Raw genomic sequence first — 22,844 nt, 5'->3', positions numbered from 1 at the left:
CTGTTCTACAGTAAGATTCTGTATTTGATGGCTCGAGGGACTCTGTTGATCACTAGCCGACCGTCGTAACTGAGGGATGCGAACAGCCAGGGGTCTGCCGCAGACCACTCTACCGCATACACGCTGTCCTCGTGCTCCTCATATGTGGCAATAATGCTGTCCTGAAGAGGCTCTTTAACCCTACGCACAACACAAATGTACAGAATATGACTAATGTAATTACAAATGTATTAGAACACTGTTAAAAATCCAACTCGCAAGAAGTAACTTGAACATTGAATTTTTAATTAAAGGAGTCAAATGATTGTTTTGCATATACTAAACAAAATGAGCCTAAACATGTTTCTAACAAAGATTATTTTGTTGACCGGACTTAGATTCTCAAGTTTTGGGCCAAAATGCGTCAGAAAGTTTGCCCAACTTACCAAACTGTGTATTCTGAACAAACAACATTGCAAGAGTTTAAAAGCTCCCAAAACGCATTGCAGCATGTTCAATTCTGTGTTTCTTATTTGTTTTTCTTTTAAAGATTAGTGTTTTAGTTCTCACTGTCTTTATATATGCTTTAATCTTGTTGTTACTGTTAGTTATCTGTTGTGTTTAGAGTTTTTATTTAAGGAATGATGGTTTTTGATTGTTACCATGGTTGAGGGTTGTGTGTTCAATGTTGGGGTGTAATTTCATGACCAGTGTTGGGTGTAACTAGTTACTAAGTAATGAGTTACTGTAATTTAATTACTTTTCCCTTGAAAAAGTAAAGTAAGGGATTACTCAAAATGTTCCTGTAATTTAATTACAGTTACTTCTGATGTAATTAAACTAAATACTTTGTGTAATATATGTGTGTGCAATAGTGGAATTGACATCAAAATTCAAAGTCTAACTTCTCACATTTGTAATACTTTGGTCAGTTAATAACACTACTTTATGTAGTTTAATATGATTTATTTGAATTAATTAAAGAGCCCTTTCATATCTATCCTTGAATCACTTAACTAATCAAGGTTGATGTAGGATAAGTAATTAGTATTAAGTAATGAAATACTTTTTGGAGAGAGTAATTTGTACTGTAATCTAACTACACTATTGAATATGTAATGAGTAACTAGTAATTAATTACTTTTTCCAAGTAACTTGCCCAACACTGTTCATGACACAACAGTACAACCAGTTTAACTGCACTCAACACAAACTGTTACACAGCTATTTGATCAAAGTTTGAGGGAGAAAACATGTACAATTATAGTAAAAGACAAATCGCTTATTTTTAAATAACCAATCTCTATTTAAGTTCAGCCAACAAAAAAGATTTTGTTCTGTTGTTCATTAGATAAACTTGACTATGTTGAGACAACTAATGACTTGAACATCATTTTTTAAGTTGGACGGACTTCAGTCTCTGTTTGTTGAGTTAACTCAAAAACGTGCTTGTGATAGGTTGCCTATCTTAACTCTTTTTTTTTACAGTGAATGACATCCGAAGGAATGAATCTGAATCAACAACTAAATTGAAGTGAACTGAACTTGATTAGAATGAACTGAATCTTGTATAGTATTGAGTTGAATGAAATTGTGTTAAACTGAACGGTTCTACACTAAAATTACTTTGAACTGTACTAGACTGTATACTTTTATTGTACTGTAATAAGCTACATTATATTGCATTAAACAGGAGTGAAATTGCACTCAATTAAATTGGAAATTGAGCTAAACCACATTTATTTGTATTAAACTATAAACTGAACTGAACTGAACTGAAATGTATTGAACCGAACTGCACTGTACAGTACATTACACTGAATTGAATTCAGCTCGGCTGTAGTGAAATGAATCATTTTAAAACGGTACAGTGATCGGCTTTGCAAATGAAACGTAACTGAAATTGAACCGAACTGAAATCAATCAACTGTATCGTAATGAATTGAACTGAATTGTAAATGTACTGCAGTAATAAACAAATTGAATGAAACTAAATTGAACTCGATTGTAATGAACCGAATTAAGCCATACTGAATTGAGTTGAGTTGAACTGAATCCCATCACACTAAAATTGAGAACCGATGTGAACTGAACTGTACTCCCCCGCACCGAATGAACCTGAAATGAGTTCAGCTGTACTAAAACCAACCATTGGTGCAGTGATGGTACAGTGAACCAAATGAAATATTGAATTGAACTAAAGCATCGACAGACAAAGCAAGAAAGAAAGATGTCTGAAAGTGATGTGTACTTGTCATCCTGCTGCGTCTCCTCGTTGTCGCTGAGGTCATCGTCATCCACCAGGTGTCCGAACGGTTCAGAGGAGATGGACACCATGTTGGACAGAATGAGTCTGCTGTCACTGCTGCCCGTGAGCACGAGCTGATCGTGAGAATGATTGTACCTCACACTCCACACCCTGAAACCAACACCACCGCAACATCATCTTCAGACACATCAGCTTTTGTGTTTCCTCCCTCCCCGTCTATATACGCCTCGGGCGAGGCTCAGAAAAGGATCCGAGGCGGGGGATTGTGGGAGGATAACTCAGCTGTCAGCGGTAAAACCTGGCTCAGTCAAGTCTTCTTAACTAATCTGTTTCCATCCCGAAATATTCCCTAATACCTCCCACCCCGAGGCTCAGCCGAACTCCTGCCACCGCGAATGAGAAACACGCTGTTGTTGTGGGTCTTCCTATCTAAATGGGATCAAAACAGCGGTGATTCATACGGAGGCTCTATCAATCTGAGAGATTGCATCCCGTGGATGATATTTTATCGGGTTGTGATTGGTGTGCGGGTCTGTGAGCCGCCCGGCCGTGGAGAAAGCCATACGTGTGATTGTGAGGCAATTACATACAGTGAATCGCACCTATAAAGACACACACGCACAGAGATAGAGCTCCAGTAACACAGCCTTGAGCATTATAACGCACACGAGTCACGACTATGAGATAAAACACACGCACTGACACTAATTAAAATGCTATCGTTTATATTTCAAGATAATCCTCACACGCATACAGATGAAACAGCAAAGGCAGACCTTGATAGGAAGATTCCAGATTTCACAACTTTGAAAGCTCACGGCAAAGTTTATCTTTGCCATAAGTAAATGACAATTATAAATGTGGCTGTTAAGGTGAACGCGAGAAGACGGATAGTCAGTGAGCTGAATTACAGGTATCTCACAGTGCACCTTCAGTTTTTGAGGCGCGTAAAACTATTCCCACTAAATGTCGTTAGAGTAATTTTCCCCTAAAAAAGTAATTTACAGTTTCTTATGATGTACTTGCATTACATACTCTACATACGTTCAACAATTCTGATAAAGCAACATTGAGTTTAAATCTATGCGAGTTTGGCTTAAAATCTGTTCATTTAGTTTAAATTAAAGGTGCAGTGTATGACATTTAGCATCATCTAGTGGTGAGGTTGCAAATTGCAACCAACGGCTCACTTCACCCCTCCTTCACGTGCCGACAAATATGTCGGCACGTTTTTTGTGACAGTGATGTTTCGTATGTCGTGACTTAAATACAATGTTGATGATGTATTTACTAATTGGTCATGAATTACTTTTAATTACAACAGTTTTATGTTAGAGATGTACAATGTAATATCAAAACTGGTCAAATATCACTAATGTGCATATAGCAAACTGCACACTGTAATGGTTTGCAATAATGGAATGATTTTAATACTTCAATAAGTTATGTTTTGTCAAAGTTTAAAGTGGATGCGAATGGCACGTAGACTGGCGAAAGTCATGTTTTCCTCTGAGAATGAAAGACACACTGTTTGTTTACAACATTGTTTGTACTGTATGTTGTTCGCATATTTGAAGTGTTAGTTTTAAGCATTATCGTATATTGTACATCACATTAATTAGCAAGTTATCCCATTTTTCTTTAACATTTAAAAGTGTCTTTACTATCATTTACTACTGATTTACTTAAAAGGATATTGATATAGTGTGCTATGCAAATATAAAAATGTCTGACACCACAACTGAGTAATACTAGTCCTGTGTGTTTGGCTACATTTCTGTTATTTCGTCCAACAGAGGATGTTTGTCAGTAAATGAAAAACGAAAAATGTATTGTTATTCATGTAATGACTATATTTTTTACCCAGCACTATTAATGAATTTGTTTTATTTGGCACTATTAATACAACATTCAATTCATTTTTTCCCACGGTAAGCATCTTGATATTCTGACCTTTGCTTTGACATTTTGCCTGTTTGCTATATATCCTACATATTTCACACCATTTTTATGCCCGGACTTCGCTTCTTTGTATTTACTGTAATTGACACAATGCAATATTGTGAAAAGCGATATAGAAATAAATGTACTCGACCTAAAATATATGTGCACAAATAGTCTCCAATGCGTATAAAGTGTGTCAGAGTTGAACAGTTTCCCACCAGTGTGTATGTTTGTGCGTGTCTAACCAATGAGAATGCTCCTCCAGGCATTTGACCGGTTCGCTGATGTGTCGCACATCCCAGAACTTCACTTTGCAGTCATCGCCGCAGCTGGCCAGGTAATACTGCTTGTTGGGGTTGAAGTCCAAGTCACGTACCAGCTGCCCGTGAGCGTTTTCAATGCAGTACATCTGACTGTGAACGACAAAGCCATCAGATCAAACCCTTCAATCAATGCAAATGAGAAAACAGACCATACGCAGTGATACATACAAAAAAGACCAACAGATAAAATCCTACAGAGAGAGACTTTGTCGTGAATCAAAAGCAAGTCTGGACGTTTGGGTCTGAAGGTCAAACCTCCTTCAAGCGTCGTATAAAAGTGTGACGGGCCATAAATTCCGCTCCTGTCCTCCGCAAGGTGATGAGATCTCTTGTAAAAGGTGGTGCTTGTGTACGGATGGCTGTGTAGTCGTGATCTCGTAAGGTTTGAAGGACCCGAGGCTCATCTGTATGGACGCCATTTCTCCAGGCTTTTTCGACTCTCATTAACTGGCTATCTGGTCACGCGCTCATTATACAATTAACACGCTCATTAAAACAGGAGGTGAAAAATTTGAGCGGCGCTCTTCAATTACGTCTCTACCCGAGTCACATCCAACATTGCCGCTGGAAATTAACATGTGGTTATATGGAGCAGTGAGGAAAGTATTAATCCTCAACTATTCTGATAACCGATTAATCTAACAATAATTTAATGATTTCATGTTCATCACAGAAATTTAGTGTACTGTACTCGTGTACTTGAGTTCTTTACTATGCACTACGACATTCAGGAATAGTTTTTAGCCCAATGCCAATAATGTGTAATAACAGTAATGATCTTGGACACTTTATAATGTGTTTATAATTTATTGTTTTTCATCACTGTATTGTCTTATTATCTTGTACATATTTGGCATTTCTGTATATTGTTGTGTACATAACAGCGATGCCTTTTGTATTCTGTGTTTGTGCAAAGCATTTCCTACGCAAAAATGTCCCCGTGAACCGGAAGTTGCGATCGTTTTTACTTCCGTATTTTGATGCATTTCCGAGTGAAATGGAATTTCGAACGCGAAAAATAGTGGGCGTGGCTTTCAACTTTCTCTGCGATTTGATTGGATGTATAAAAACAGCCGTTGCATTGTGAAATGGAACTGGCAGCAGACTGACAGTTGAAGGGGAGGAGTTAACGGATGCTCCGCCCTAACATACCTCATTTAAGATGGAGTGTATTAAAGTGCATTTTCAGATTTTAACTGAAGATTACGAAGGCACACGAATTTTAAAAAGAAAATGACCCACATTGATAAACTATTTACAATAAATGCTGCAATATTTCATGAAAAATAGGCATTGTAATTTTTTATTTCACTGGAACTTTAAACGACACGCAACACCAAAACAGACCCATTTATTTCAGAGCATGAGGTGAAATATGTTCACACATTTATAGATTTTTTATATATATATAAAAATAAAGCACATCAACCCCTTCAAATTTCAATTAAATATTGGTTAAAATGAACAAAAATGAATAAATAAAATAAAACAATATATAAAAGTTTTAAAATGTAAATTAAAAGTAAAACCTAAATTTAACATCTAGTACCTAATCATTTTTATTTAAACTAAAATTATTTTGTCAATACATTTTGAACTTTTTTGACCTGTAGCTTTTTTGGGAATTTGTTTTAAATGCTTCTTACTGCATACAAATAAAAATATATATTGTTTTAATTTCTGTAAATAATTTGAGCTCACTGGTGAAGTTTCTCTGTTCCACAGACGCAACTTTCAATACTAAATTATTTTTTCAATATTTGTACTTCACATTTTAAAGTGCATTTTGCCATCAAATGAGGAACAAAAGAAACGGCACGCATCCATGGAACCCTAGCTGGCCTTCCCAAACAGAGGAGACCTCTGGTAGACCAAACTCGCTCTCTCTCCCAGTTAAGAAACAAGGTGCACCAGCCCAGCCAAGGAAATGGAGCAAGAAATGAGGTTAACCGCACTGCTCCTAAGTCCTTCATGCTTGTAAATGCGAAATTGGGATCCGATCAGGCAAAGCCCGGGCGAGCACACGCCACAAAAATGAACCAGATTAGTTAGCGTTGATCCATACGCCCGAGGACACAGCATGAAGCAATCTGCATCCCCGCGTCCCTTTTTCTGCCGGCAGAAGTCATTATGAAGCGCTGTTCCGCACTGCAGCGAGCCGGGACCCGCTGATAAATGGATGTGGCTCAGCGGATCGGGCACGCTCGTGAAGCCGGACCTTTGTTTCCATGGCAACAGCGAGGCACTGAACAGAGAGGTTGGAGGCCTTGGTGTCTGCCTCGGTCCAGAAGGCGGTTTTAAAGGATGTGGATTTCGATCAGAAACATATGGGAAATGATGGAGTCTAAAGGCTACGGGTTATTAGATGGATGGCACATATTTTGAAAGGTCAAGAGGAAATTTGTGTGCAGATGAAGAAACAGCTGTACAACATTGAAAGAATACAGTGAAATATCATTTGACATTATGACATAATAGATCATCATTCCTATTTTCATCAATTTTCTAATAAGATTGGACTATTAACATGAAAACATGAAAAGTGAGTTTTTTTACATCTAAAAATCCCTTTAAATGTCAATGCCATGAATCTCACAAACCACATCCAGTGCCAAGCATTTGTTTGGAGGCACACTAGTAGAGTTTTCTATGCGTTTTACATCGTATCTTACCAAATACATCGGAGTGCGCAAGAATGATTGGTGGTTTTGTAGATTTCGGTGCATGTCGTTTATGAAGAAACTTGAAGCAGGTTTTCTCTCACCCAGAATATTCAGAAGTAAATCAGTCTCATCCTCAGCAGGATATTTCAAGTTGGCATTTATCATAAGAGCACTACTATGACCTCGATCATTCTTTCTACTGTAACGCTCTTTATCAGAGCTACACAGAGACATAAAGATCAAATTAAAGGTTGGTTTAATACATACTCTGCTATGATAAACTGCATAACAGAAATATGAAACATGACAGTTTCCTTTTGTTTTTACATTCATCATGAGAATTATAGCTTTTTTCTTTCACAGCTTACTATAATATTTTGATGTACACCCAGTGACTCCACCAGACGAGAGCGGCACTACACAACAAATGCCTTTTTCTGAATGGGTTTGTCGTGTCGTGTCGCATCCAGCGTGGACAAAGTTTAAAAATGATAATGGGTTCCAATTGGTTCTATTGTCTTTTGTCACGTCGCATCCGGTGTGGACACGGTGTAAACGCAAACAATCTGTATGTGGATTTCCCATGTGTTTTTATGGTGCTATGAAAAGCAATATCTCAAGTTTAACTAAAAACAAGAATGTTTCTATTAAATCAGCTTTCAGCATCTATTGTACTATGACAATAAAAGGATGTCCCAAAAGGTTGGCTCAAAATAAAATAAAAGTTTGCAAAGTTTGACTCTCAAGCTGGCACTACAATAATGCCAAACATACAGTATGCATCAATTTTGTAATATTATGTCAAATAAATAATACTTTTACTCTATCCTTCTTCTTCCCTCCTGTCGTTATAAACAAGTTTTCTATATGAATATCAGCTCTACCCTCCCAGCATCAGTTTGCACGTATGGTTTTATTCGTAACACCACACAATCTCAATCATCATCATCTGATGTTTATTTATCCTGTCTGCTCGTTCTCTCTCTCTCGTCTCATTTCTTTCCATCAGGCCTGATGCTGTATTATTCAGGGATCAATAGCGCTGTGATTATTAATCTTCCACAGAGCTCACGTGAGCATTCATTACGACTCCACACAACAAATCCTGAGGAGAATACAAACTACAAAACCTCTTCTTAAAGGAGTTCCATAGACATTCATTTTTCTATTTTAGTCCTCTGTATTTACATTTACACAAACATGTCACTGATTTAACAGCTCTGTGTGGTTGCTAGGGTGTTACTAAACTGTTGTTAAGGTGTTCCAAGGATGTTTATAGGGTGTTGCTAACCACTTGCTTAGCATTCTAATGGGTTGCTCGGCAATAACTGTGTGTTTGCTAAGGTGTTGCCATGGTTGCTAGGCATTGTTTAGCCAGTTGCTAGGGTGTTGCTGGGTGGTTTATTATTAAAACAAAAAGGCTAACGAAGGCCAACCCTAGCGATACTGACACCGTTACAACCCAACATGGCATTTGGTGCATTGACGAGTTACACTTGATTCTAACGGAGCGTCCACACCGTACAAAAATGACGATGTTCCCTCGAGTCGTACCTCATGCTGCGCAGATCCCAGCCTCGGATGGCCGTGTCGTTGGCTGTGGCCAGCTGGGTGCAGTTGTGATGTGGGCTCCACTTGCCCGTGGTGAACTTCAGCTGTCCTTTGCCCTCCAGGGTGGCGCTGCTGGAGATCTGGGGAGAACACAATCGATAGACATGCAACTCAATGCCTGAATATTCAACAGCAAACTGACTCAAGCCCACTCACAACCTTTGATGCTCACAGAACACACCACGTTCTGCCAACACATCGGTGCATACGGGCTGAAAGGACTGAATATTGACATGAGTGAAGGAGAGAAGGCTCTTTTTGGAGAATAGTCTACTGTTTAGGCTGGATATTTAATGGAAAAAATGTCTCTGAGGCTGGACTGACCTTGCTGCGGGTCTTTATGGATTCTTCGAGAATGTGAGGCATATTATTGATGTCTACAGAATTTTATGCGTAGTCAGTGATGCACGGCAAGTGACAGACATATCCGTCTTAGTAGGATTTGAATTGTTTTTGTTCATTTATTCATTGATATAACACACACAGATTTGTTAGAGGGTCATTTCAAAATCGTCTGTTCTGCTTCCTATTTATTAGTCGACTATGCGATGCACCCTATGTTTGGTTTAGCAGGTTTGTCATTGTAGCTGCATGCAGATGAGAGGCGGGCCAATGTTGCTTGCTCTGTTTTTTTGGTTTTGGGTTTTAGCGAATAAAACGCTGACAGACGGAGGAAGCGTGTGATAAACACATCAACCGGAGCTCTTGTGAAGAACAGAGGGATGAGCGGATGAGGGAGGCTGTTGATGGCTGTGTGTTGTGATGGTGGGGGCGGCGTGAAGGCAGATTAGCATTCCTCACAACACCACTGGAATCGAGCAGTGCCCAGAGCTTCCCCAACATCCTTTCTCTCGCTTTTTAATTTTTCTTTGCATCCCCCTCCTCTTCTCTCTCTCTCTCATTTTAATGGGCGTGCTGCACTCAGCAGGTCTTGCCACTCGATAACCTCCTCTCGCTCTGCATGCAAAGCTGACATTAGCGGGGGCTCACGGAGCCGCTCGACGTGATGTCGATCCCGGATCTTTTCTCCAGTGTCCGCTGAGAGCCGGAGTGTTTTTGCACGTGGCGGTTCGAAGAATGTCGAGTCAAGGTTATGTTCTCAGAGGCTCGTGACACTCACGAGTGGCGGTCTGAGAGGAGTTCATTAGTAATGACTGCAGCCGAGTATTCATGTACAAAGCCGTTTCATACAGATGAAACTTTCAGCGATGATTTAGTAAAACAAGCTAATCCATGGAAAACGGTTTTGGGGTCTCATTTGCTGACAAGACCACACTTAGGTCTTTAGTTTTTACTTTGAATTAATGCCGAGTCATTTTTTGGATGTTTGATAACCTTCTTCTTTGTCACTAGTTACCTTCATTATTTACTTCAGATTTCGAAATCTAAAAAAACTGTCAATATTTTTTCAGAGCAAGTAATCCATCATCCAATCCATCAATAAAGTAATCCAAACGACATCAGTATGTTTGTGAGGAATCAAAATTAGCACAGGAGTGCTAAATTATTTCTTAATTGAAATGTTTTGGCCTTTTTGCTTTTATTTACATGGTACAGTGGGAGAGAAGACGGAAAGCGACATGGGAGAGACTCAGGTCAGACATGTCGGAACACTTGCCCACAAGGCTCCGACATGAGTGCTATTAAATATGACGATGTTGATAGCTTCAAATCTTTTTTTGGTTCTTGCATGTCCTGGGAAAAGAAATCAAATATCGTATTACATCATAAGACGCGCAAGAACCAACAACATATGAAGTTGATTGATATGACGGCATATTTGAATTTAGTGCACAGATGTAAATTATACTGTAAGAGTATATAATGACATAAATACTTTTTTTGGTTTAACTGTTCCATTATCCATGTTATATTGTGTCTTTAGTAGCTCAGATCATAGTCTAAGCATCAATACTGTGTATTGGTGGCTGTAAATGAGTTTCACTGCTGTGTGCGAGCGTCATGCCTCCCGTGACCACAGCAATTATAAAATAATGAATCTCACCGTGGCTTTGCTGGAGCTCTCCTGAAGGTCCGAGAGCAGCACGTGGTTTTCAGCCAGAGAGATCACACGCTTCCCGTCACCCATGGGCTCCCATAATACACTGCAGGAGACAGGTGACAGGTGATTGACCACGGCAGGAACTGTGTAAAGGCTCCGTTCTTTAATCTGATCAATTAAACATTCAAATATTCATGGAAGAAATTAATCTAGGGGCCATCAAAGTTTTGTGATTTACATGAATGCGTCACTGGACGTGACTGACTTTCTAATTGACTTTTTTTATTGGGAATAAAATTTGCTGTGGTCAAGTTATGTGGTCACCATTTTGGGTGACTATTCTTTTAAGATTCAAACACATCTTTGCAATGTTTCACTTCAACCTGCACTACACTAAATATATAAAACTAACCAGAAAGATATTTGATTGTAGTATTTGAAGGTTTAAAGAGATGAAGAGGAGAGGTGTGGGGGGGGCTCTCATGTGGAGCAAATGAACAAAAAACAGGAGGTGTGTCTGCATCGACTGGCCTCCGAACACCACTGAGATTACTCCATCATTACCGAAAGTATTGACTGACCTATATAACGCAGTTTGCTTTGGTTTCTTCTCGCGCTTCCATTGATCTCACGGCGGTGGCTCTGATAACCCATCACGCGGCCATTAGCCCGTCTCACACTGCCATCGCTAGACGCTCAGCACGGCCCGTGCACAAATTCTCACAAACGCTCCGTTGGCCACAAAGTGCTCAATTGCCATTGATCAAGAGTCGTCCACTCGCTTTCCAAATAAAACAATAATTCTAAAAAGCCATTTCTGAAAAACCATAGAACGTAAAATGCTGAAGGTGACAACAAAAAATCTTTCTAAGACAGTGTTGTTCAACGGAACCTAAAATGCGATGAGAGACGACAGGGAATCTCGGAAACGACAGCAACATTTACTATATTGAACTTCAATGTCTCAGACTTTTTCCTGTTTGACCAACATGTAAAATTACCATTAATTTTTACCATTATGTGATGTTTGCAGACAAATACAGCTGATCTAGAACATCTAGAACAGGTGTTAGAAAGGAACAATAGAGTTTGCAATAGAGTTTTTACAATATACAAATTACTAACAATAGGATCTGCATTTCATGGGAAAATAAAAAAAGTTAATTTAATGTTAGCTGAAAGTAACATTTCTGACAAACATGTCAGTCTCTCCATAACATGTCATTTATTTAAGCAAAATAAACAAAACTCACTTAACCCTAAACTAACAAGTATAATGAACTATGCAAAATCATTTCAAACTAAAAAAAAATACAATAAATGATTCATTTGACATGTTTTGTTACATTTAAATACCCCTTACGATAGAAAGTATCTAGGGACACGGATGTAATATAAGCTGTTTGTTTGTTCACTGCATTTGGGTGATGAATGTTATATAAACGGTGGATTTAACGCTGGATTTGGAGATCGTTTGATACTGACATATGGAGCCGTCCCAGCGCTAAAAGATGCCGGACATGAACCGCATGCGGTGAGTGAAACTGATGTCTGTGTTTTGTTGGCAATGGGTGCGCACGTGCTTTAGTTCAGCCTACCCCTCCCCCCGCACGTGCCGTAAGCTTTCGGAAATAATCGTACAGCTGTATCTATCTTTTATAAATGTGATCAAACTAAAGACTCTTAGAAGATACGAAGTACGCAATACTACTCTATAGGTACTCAAGATTAATATGAGATTGGCAGAAACCGCGTGTGTTAGGGCTGCTTTAAAACACAAATACCCCCTACATGTGAGACTCTCATAGCTATTGAAGTTGGCGTGCAAACGCCTGTATGATCAACACACATACTGCAGTGCATACATTCTCAAACGTCTCGAGAGGAGAAAAATAGCAACCACAAGAAACATCAACCTGTATGCGGATTTCAAAAAATTTCAAAACTACGCTCGCAACCGCATCCCTTTTCTCCTCTTCAGGCCAACACATGCTCGAACACATAAAGCCACCAAACCTCTCACGATCACGGATGCCACGGCTAAGAAATCACACGCTACATGCACATTATTCAGGGTTTATGGTGATTCAGGCATACCGATCGATCAATTATCATATTGTTTATCAAACACTGTGTTTTGATTATGTGTCTGTGTTTGGCATCTGCTGCTGATGTGTCCGCTGTCACACAGATGAATGATGGAGCAAACAAGAGGAACGTCAACCTGTTTTTGTTTAGAACGGAGACTGAGGAGAGAATAATGAAGACTAATTGATATACTTGAGTTATATGATAAACACTGCTTTTTAATAGTTTAGGGTCACTTATTTTTTTTTTTTACGAATATTTGCTCCACATTTTAGAATAACAGCAAACTCAAAAGCTTATTTAGCAAAACTGAAATTGAAATATGGCCACACTTTGATGATATTGAATCTCAGCATTCAGTAAGTAAAACAATTACATAACTATAAAAGGGATACTTCACCCAAAAATGAAAATTCTGTCATCATTTACTCATTCAGATTTGGAACAACTGAAAGGTGAGTAAATGATGACAGAATTTTCAGTTTTGGGTGAAGTATCCCTTTGATAAGATTTCATATTAAAGCTTTAACTCAGCATTTTATCTACCACAGCAATAAGCAGACGATCTGAACGCGAAAGATCTTTCATACTGTATGACAGATGTCGGTACGAGGGCTGCCATTTCCCAAATCCTTCAAAACACACATACTTTTGTATTCTGTGTTGTGAATTATGGTGCATGAAATAAAGCGTGCGGCTGAGACAAAAGAAATAGGCAGCGGGAGAAACCAAACAGACGGGTGGGTTAAATACAGAATACGTTTCTGTAACAAATTTCTGTAACATCTAGAAAAGAACAGAAGAATAGATTGAATAGAGGAGGTAAAGCAAAAGGCTGTGAGAGACGGAGCACAAAAGAGAGTGATGGAAATAAAAGCCAGGAGCAATGGAAGAATAACGAGAAGAAGAATAGGAATGCTATGAAGAGAGAGAGAGACGGGGATGCTGTAGGGTTCAATCGATAGCGTGCGGCATACCAGGCCACACTGCCGTGGGCCGTGTTGTCAAGGTGACAGAGAAGCTCCAAGGTCTGCGGGTTGTTGGATGAATCATCGGGGGACTCGTGGCTGCCTGATTCCCATTCCGGGGGCATCCTCCATACCGCCGCACATGTGAGAACCCGACTCTCAGACGCTGCCCGATACACAACACACACAACACAATCTGATACATATGTGCAAAACAACTTATCTATGGATTCAACTTAATGGTATGAGGCATTAAAACAAAGACAGAGAGTGTGACGTAAAGTACATTTTGATGTAAAGTTAAATATAATCAAACACACTGTAGCAAACTGATACGATATTTATGATATGTGTTCATTATTGGGTCATGCAAGACCAAGATTGTCTGCTAGAAGCACATACTGTGCCATTTGATCACTGCAGGATTATGTTTGTCTTAACTTCCGTATACTGCCTCTAAAGGCCACAAATACTCTTTGTCACAAAAGATCAAATAAATAAACATATGTATATTTTGCATAATGAAAATAAATTCCATTTTAGGACAATTAGGACTTTTTATATATACTGACTTATATTTATGACAATCACATTTTCTCGGTTATTATGAAAACCATTATAAAAATAAACAATGAGCAATATAATTTTTTTACCATTTATTAGTCTTTTGTTCATGTTAGTTAATGTCAATACAATTATTCCCGTTGTAGTTCATTGTGCATTACTAATGTTAACAGTTACAACATTTGATTTTAAAAATGCATTTGTGAATACAGAAATTGAGATGAACTATGATTAATAAATGCCTTAAAAGTATTGTTCAATGTTAGTTTATGTTAGCTAATGCATTAACTTATTGTTAACAAATACACCTTATTGCAAAGTGTTCACAAATCACTTTTCTAAGATCTTGTGGCTGTTCCATTGAGATCATTGTAAATATATTTTTCTTTGAAGAAGTGATTTATTGAACTGAATTCAACATGTGCGTGTCATGGGCCCCCTGCCGTTTCATTTAACCAGGAGAATCACCAGCATCCAGATGATGTACAACATAACCGTGACACACTGATAAGCTTCGAGTCTTCAGATTTGATATTGCACTAAAAAGCTGTGTGAATTCTAACCGCTTGTGCTATGGAGCACAAGCGCACAACGGCATCAGGATAAGGGCTGCTCTCAGATCAGGGTGGGCAGGGTGATGATGGGGGCAGACTTCGAGCCGCCCGGCTACTCCATTAGCTTGAATGTCACGGTAATTACATTTCTCTTTTGAACTCCACTATGACATCTCGCACATTGGCCTTGTCGTAATGAAGATAGAAGGAGACATGAAAAAAGTCACATCCCGGAGAGGAGATTCGCTTGCTGCTATCTGAACTGTCACTTACCGGCAGGAGCCACAGGCCTTACTCATATAAACATGGGATTTAATTACATTTTTCAATTTCAATTGTCCCTTCATGTTTGTGTAAGTTTGGAAATTGCCTCGAGGCATGTGCTAGAATGTGTGGAATTCTCCTTTAATGGCGGTTTGTGTAACATAACTGTAAGAGCAGACTCGCAGCATATATAAAGCCACACTGCATTTTATGAACTACGACCTGTGACATTAGATGTACAAATGAATTAAAATGATGAAACATAAAAGCAAAGCTTGTGAGAGTACTAATGGAGTCAACAGTGAGCGTTATTCGATATCTGAGGTGCTTCTTTACATAGCATTTTCCAAATTTTTGTTAAAATATGCATTTTTATTTGCATATGTCAACGACTGGTTGCCCGATTAGAACATTTCAGAACCTATGTGCATTCAAAACCCGATGATGTCGTCTAGGCAGGCAGCTCGGTTTGTTTTGAAATGTTATGAAAGGAAGATATAAGGGAAGTTATGAAAGGAGGAGATAAACTCACTCTTGTTGTAGCATGTGGTCAACACTCCCTTATCTGCGGGGCTGGTGCTGATGTGCCATATCTCACCAGCATCGTGCAGGAGGACATTCTTATTAATCATGTTATTCTCATCATCAAAGTCAATGATGTGAATCTGCGGATGAGAGGAGAGCACACTGCTGAGGAGAGAGTCCTGACGGCAGATCAAAGAGCTTCACTCACAGATATTTACTTGAATATCACATTAAATTAACTCTCAAACGCTTGTTAACTTCACACGCTCGCCTTTTATTTCAAACTTTGAAGATACTGTCACTTTTAAACTCGAGTTCGATACATAAAAGTAAGGCATTTGAAAGAGGCAGAATGCATTCTGGGTAATATTTTATATATCTACTCTAGGGGTTTCATTACAGTGACCCCAAATTCTGTCATCATTTATTCACTCTCATGTCATTCTAAACCTGTATGTGACTCTTTCTTCTGTAAAAGACAAAAGAAGATACTTTGAGAAATGTCTCAGTTGTTTTGTGTCCATACAATGGAAGTCAATCAATGGGGTCCAATCTTGTTTGGTTACGAACATTCTTCAAAATATTTTCTTTTGTGTTCTGAAGAAGAAAGTCATACCGGTTTGCTTTGGACCAGTTGGTTCTGGTCATTGCAAAATGTAAAAATAATGAAAAACTATTCATAAAAATTATTTAAAAGGATAAAATACCCCAAAACATGCATGAAGTCTATTTATAGACCACTGGATCAATAAGATTACATTCTTTAGTAAAACATTTCAATGGCAAGCTAATTTTATCTCAAATTTGTGACAAATCCAAACAATACAATACTTGAATAACCAACACATAATAACTAATAATTATTTTGGCATAAAAACCATGCAAATCATAAAGATTCTAAAAACAGGCTTCATTTCCTTCATGCAAAACATAATTTCGTATTTCTTCTTTTCAGATTGTATTTCTTGTTTCTATCAAATGCAAAATGTTCTCTGCAGGCTTCATAAGATTCCCAAAACAAATCACTCTCCACCTTTACAGTCAGTAGACAATAGCTGAAAATGAATGATAGCAACAGTCGTATGCCTGGAGAAAATTCAGGAAACAAACTATTTCCAAATGACACAGGCTTTAGGAAGTGAACTGCATATTAACTAGCTATACCCAAAAATAGCCCAGCAAGAGAAAGAGCGCATGAATACGTGAGGGCAACCCTGCGGTTCAGGCTGCGGAAAGTTGGAGAAGAAACCATTAACCTTGGATGGAGCGCATTGGAGGAGAATTATTAGGCAACGTTATAATTTTATGGAGGGAAGCAATACAAATAAATTCAGATGACCGGACAGGATAATTGGAGGCGATGGAAGGTTCAGTAATGAGCGGCAGAGAGAAACTCGCTCTTGATTTATCAGCCTTCTCTTGTACCGAAGGAGGGTTTAGGAGCTCAGGTGGAAGGGTTTGAGACGTTGACCTCCACTTTTCATCTCGTTGAGCTCTTAAAGTAAGTAAGAGGATGCCAGTGAAGTATATCATATCTTTTTATTTGATCTTTTAAAAACAGGGGTGTGGGAACTCTATATTGAAAGAGTTTGACCATGAGCAAAGAAAGCTGAAGATGTGTAATGGTTTCTTCATCACTGGACTATTATAATTGCTAGAGGCCAACGCCTACAGTATAATATCTGTTTAAAAAATCCCAACATTAGAAATGAGTAACTGTTAAAGGCCTCATCGGATGAACATTTTCCACAAGTAGGTATTCTTTATTAGGGTCTTCGTGAAATGTCCAGTGTTTCCCAAAGGATTTTGACAGCCTTGAGGTGCTGGTGACGTCATGAAGTAATTAGCATATTTGTGACGTCATCACGTCCTGTTAGTGTTAGCACTTTTTTGGACAAGAAAAAGTTGAAAAGTTTTTTAGTAAAAAAAAAACGCTCGCAGCGTTTGGTTGCATAATTTTGCATAATCCACGCACGAAGGCAGTCTAGAGAAACATAGGCAGCTGGTGACGTCATGAACAAAATGACGTCTATTTGAATTATAAACAGAGAGCGTCTTTGCAATAACTAATCACATATTTAAAAACTACAATACTAATTTCTCGATAGAAATGCAATCAGAAGTTGTTGAAAGTGAAAATTAAACTTAGAGTTATACAAAACCATCCTCCAACGGGCGTTTCGGCCGCAATTTTATTTTTTCGAGCTTGAGCCTTCTCGACCAATCACGTTCCTCGCATGTTGTTATGGAAACGACAGGTCTCCGTCACTGTTTAGCTGTGAAAAAGGAGCTTGACGTAGGGCGTTTTTTTCAGAAAAGTTGAACTTTTTTCTACCTGCAGAAAAAGACACTGGCGCTGGCGTTTAAAAAAGCGCTCAGGACGTTTTTTGAAAACACGGTTTACTCCATAGGATTATAATGTAAAACAGACGCTAGCAGCTTCAAAAAAGAAGTCAAGTCTGAACATGGCTGTATTTTACAACAGGATGCCACCAGCAGTCACTTTAACCCCTGCTAAAATTTTGATTTATAAACGCAACATCATCGGACAAAATCACAATACAGTACATCTACATTAAAGAGCGGCTATATGCTGTTTGCCCTTTCTCAACAATGTGTTGCTGTATTACGAACGCTTCTTTCATTTTAAATGCAAGTGACTGTTAAATACGAGAGGCCGAGGGCTCGCGCACACACATGGAGCTCACTGGAAGAGACAGTGCATGCGAACACGTAAGATGAGGACGCGCACGCGGACCGCCCAAGTAAATGCATTGTATGGGAAACGCTGATGTCTGTAACATATTTTGCTTAAAAACACTAAATGGCTGTGTAAACGCCACTCTTTTTGCCTTGTCAAAAAACACTTGTGATCACAGCAAACCGTTTTGGCGTATGTCTATTTAAATGCTAATGAGTTACTGCGCACCCCACCCCTTTTCCGTCTGGGAAATGTAGTGCAGTGTTTCCCAATGCTGGTCCTCAGGGGACACCTCCCAGAATGTTTCAGATTCAACCTGATTCTACTCATCAGCTTGTAGTGTTCATAAGGGGAACATTTCAAAGATTCTGGGAGTTTTGCCCCGAGGGCCAGGGTTGGGACACACTGGTGTAGTGCATGCTATGACCATGCTGTGGGTGTAAACATATGCCCGGTTAACCGAAAATATATATCACGTGATTTATGCACAATTTGTGAGTGCAGTACGGTAGAATGCTGCTGCATCCGAAAGCCAGAGGGCGCTCTCGTGCAGAAACTCCAAATACGCACTGCAGAAGAAGACCATAACACACGTAGTTCTAGGAAATGCCTAAAGACATGTTTTCATCACTGATCCTCAAGCCTCCTCAGGTATTTTCATGATAATAAAGTATATTTATAATGATCATGTTTGACGGGTGTTGCTTTTTTAAATACACGTTATAAGTGACTCAAACTCGCACTGCTTTTAGATCGAGCGGCATTTCCTACTGATCCCAGAGCCGTGCTTCATGGACAAAGCGACGTATCAATAAAATAATCAATATTTTGCATTATCGCAGCCAGCTCGGTTTCAGCAGGATTTAATGGTAACCGCGGTTAACCGGGCACATGTCTATGTGGGTGTAAACGTGCAGATTAATGGGCGGTAATATTTTATTAAGAACCCCTTCCTATGTCACAGGGGGAGCGAAATCTGATCGGCTCGATTTCTTACATGCTGGCAGAGAAAAGTTATTGGGTTCTTCTTTTCACCTTTTTAGAGTTGGTAGATGCACCAGGGACCTGATTTTAGAAAAAGTTGGATTTTTATCCAAATACCTCTAAAAGGTCACTTTTAACAAGACACATTTTAGAGCAGATTGTTTTATGAATCTGTCACAATGTAACACAGAGATTGCAAATCGGCTTATATTACAGGACGGCCCTGTTATTGAATCTAACAGCAAACCTGCAGTGTGTGTTCACACCAGTGGTTCTCAAACTTTTTTGTTGTAAGGCCCCCTTTGTGAAGAGTGCATCACTTTGTTGCCCCCCAAATATGTAAAGACATATATTCTTAAACATAGAATTTTAATTAAACTAAAAACATATATATAGTTATACAATGATGGAACATCTATTCTTTTGGTTTGTGCTCTTATTTGTCTGATGTTTGATTGCATAAAATAATATTACATTTCTATACATCATAAAATGCCACGAAAACTGTGGCCCCCCTGGATCCATCTTGGGGCCCCCAGTTTGAGAACCACTGAAGTTTACACACATTTAAAGGGGTCATATGGCGCAAATACGTGTTTTCTGTGTCTTTGGTGTGTTATAAGTTGCCCATGCATGTATTAGACACGTAAAATTGCAAAAATTAAAGTATCGGAACAAAAGATGCATTCTATCTAAAAGCGAATGCTCACCCAGACCTGCCTGAAACGCCTCGCGTAACCACACCACCACAAATCTACGTCAGTTTGTGGTATGACTTGACGAAGACCGCCCAAATCTATACTCAAGTAAGGTGGGTGTACTTGTAAATCTCATTGTATCATCGCCGCCGCAGCCATGTCGTGGAGACGCTGCGTGTTTTGTTGCGAAAAAAAGCCTCTTTGTTTGCCCTTCCAAAAGATGAGACAAGGCGAGTTGAGTTTGTCGTGTGTTTGTAGCGCATGTTGTTTCTTTGTGTGATCTGCAAATGCAGACACACATGCAATGTGAAAAAAGACAACATAAGTCCTAATAATCAGTAATTATGTTCCAACTAGAGGCAACAAATGTCGTGTTTATAATGGGGTTTATTGTCTTTGTTGAGACGCGACGAGACATGGCGTAACACTGGTGGATCACTAACGGCAAATCTTTAGAACGTCGTATATGAAAGGTAAAACAGTTAGCTATAGTTTTTAACTATTTAACATAATATATATTTTAAAAACCTTACCAATCCTTTACATCCTACTCAAGTTGCGCTGGCAAAGTTGATGTATCGGCTTGATCATCTTCATTTTCCTGATCAGATTCGGGCTCGAATTGATAAGGAAAGTACCGATGACATTTTATCACCTGTCAGTACAATTGCTCGGGAACCTGATGTTCCGAATATGGTAAGAGGCGTTACATTTCCGTTCACACGCTTGCAGTATTCCACCAATCACTACGCACTGGTTAACTGGCCAATCATAGCACACCTCGCTTTTCAGAGCCATGAGCTTTGTTAAAAATCTGTGTGTTTCAGAGAGGCGGGGCAAAGAGGAGATACAAACATGCACGGTATGTGGAAAATACAGCGTTTTTTAACCTTAAATAGTGTATACACATTGCAGTACATCTAAAACAAACCATAATATTAGTTTTAGCTGTGTCATATGACCCCTTTAACAGGCACACATAGCCTGATCTTTGGCTGTGGCTAAAGATCTAGTGTTTGTTGCAGCTTAAACTGGACAAGAATTGCCTGCTTAGACAAGATGAGCCGCTTGAGTGACGTGTAAAGGAATCGGTTAAAATTGTTGCGACCTTCTGCAACACCAACTCTGACTCTATTTAGAGAACAAAAGTGAAACACTAATGTATCATTATTAGTCCAACAATTTTTCAAATCAAAATCTTAACCAAGTTCCATTTTGTATGATACTCATGCCCCTTCATATTCTGATGGTTTAATCGAACCAGCCAATCAGATAAAATCAGCACTTGCATTAGATACAGCATATAAATCATAAATATTTATTATAGAGATACTGTCATGAATGTGTCAATCATTGCCCAGCTGCCAATTATCCATGCATATTTTTATTCGTGTGACACAGTCTGTGAAAACCCAACCAAGTCATTTTTGGTGATTTGCCGTTTTCTACACAAGGAACATTCCGTGAAAATATAACATTTTATATTGACTGAGTAAGACCATGTCAAAGATTCTATATAATTATAGTGAAATTAATGGTGGAAATCAAACTTTGATTTTAAAACTTTAGCCTGGCTTTCACAGACTGTATTATAGACGGTTTCAGCGGCAACAACACAAACAAATGCTAGGACACAAACACAAGCATCAAACTCATACATGCAACATTATTGCTGAAATTATTCTGGTAAACCAGCAAATATGAGGTTTTCCGATCAAATCTAATCACGCAGGTGATGTGAAATCTTTCAGCCTTGCTTTTGAGTTTGAGTGCAGATCTACAGTACTGTGCATATTGCTTTCACAGTATAACATTTCAATAGAAAATACATTCCCATGTGTTCATATATTCACTCACCTGGTTATCAAATTTCAGTGACTGTGTTCCCACTAAAAACCTGATGGCATCTGTCTCGGCTGTCTGGGCTGTGAGAGCACGTGCCTGACACATGCAGAGAAGATGATTTCAGGTGAGGCATTATTAGTACAAAGAGAAATACTACAAGATTTATCACGACTGAGTTTGGGGGAAAACTCAAAACTGCATTATGGGAAGATCTCAGCACCATGTCTACATGGGCTGCTCATTAAATGCCTAAAAAAGTAATGTTTATGTAGTTCACATGCAGTTACACGTAGCTCACTTAGATTTGTAAGTGTGTTTATGTGTGCAGCTCACTACAAATGCCCAAAACTGCAGACCAATGCTGCTGTCTAGGTAGGCAGCTTAGTAGACACCTAAACGCTAACAAGGTGTTTTAGGTAGATGCTATTAAGGCAGGTAACTCACTAGGCATCATGCACATTAACACACATTAGTCCTATAGTACAACTTACCATATTAACAGTCTATGATAGACTTGACATGCTAGATATGATATATTCAAATCTCAATTTCTAATGTTAAATAAACACTGCGTTTTAAGCCATAACCAGCATTACCAGTGAAACAGGACCAGTTTAACTGCCCACATATAGACTTCCTTAATATTTATAAGATGTACGCCTTAACAAAAAGGTAAAAAGAGCCACAGTACCTGAAACTCAAGGCCATAAATAACCGGTGCGTCGTCCTCCATTTTATACATTCATTTATTTTTAAATTCAGAGTAAAAACATCCTCCTGTCTGTCAACGTACAACAGCTCCGCGAGACTGAAATGAGGATTTACGCAAACAGCGCATGAACGCGGACGTAACACGCGTCTC

General features: G+C 38.9%; 1 protein-coding gene across 1 annotated transcript; it reads right to left on the bottom strand.

The window, feature by feature from the left end:
- Positions 1-22,807, bottom strand: eipr1 (EARP complex and GARP complex interacting protein 1). The gene is made up of 9 exons (XM_057344094.1): positions 22,674-22,807; positions 21,995-22,078; positions 15,762-15,894; positions 13,857-14,013; positions 10,795-10,894; positions 8,733-8,869; positions 4,438-4,605; positions 2,231-2,398; positions 1-180 (listed from the first exon to the last, which is right to left on the bottom strand). The coding sequence occupies exons 1-9, from the start codon at positions 22,722-22,724 to the stop codon at positions 6-8; spliced, it is 1,173 nt and encodes a 390-aa protein (XP_057200077.1). The 5' UTR covers positions 22,725-22,807; the 3' UTR covers positions 1-5.
- Between the last annotated feature and the right edge of the window lie 37 nt (positions 22,808-22,844).

This window comes from Triplophysa rosa, linkage group LG10, assembly GCF_024868665.1.
Source record: "Triplophysa rosa linkage group LG10, Trosa_1v2, whole genome shotgun sequence".
Taxonomy (NCBI): Eukaryota; Metazoa; Chordata; class Actinopteri; order Cypriniformes; family Nemacheilidae; genus Triplophysa; species Triplophysa rosa.
The sequence above is the reverse complement of the archived record's forward strand: the minus strand, read 5'-3'. Positions and strand labels throughout refer to the sequence as shown.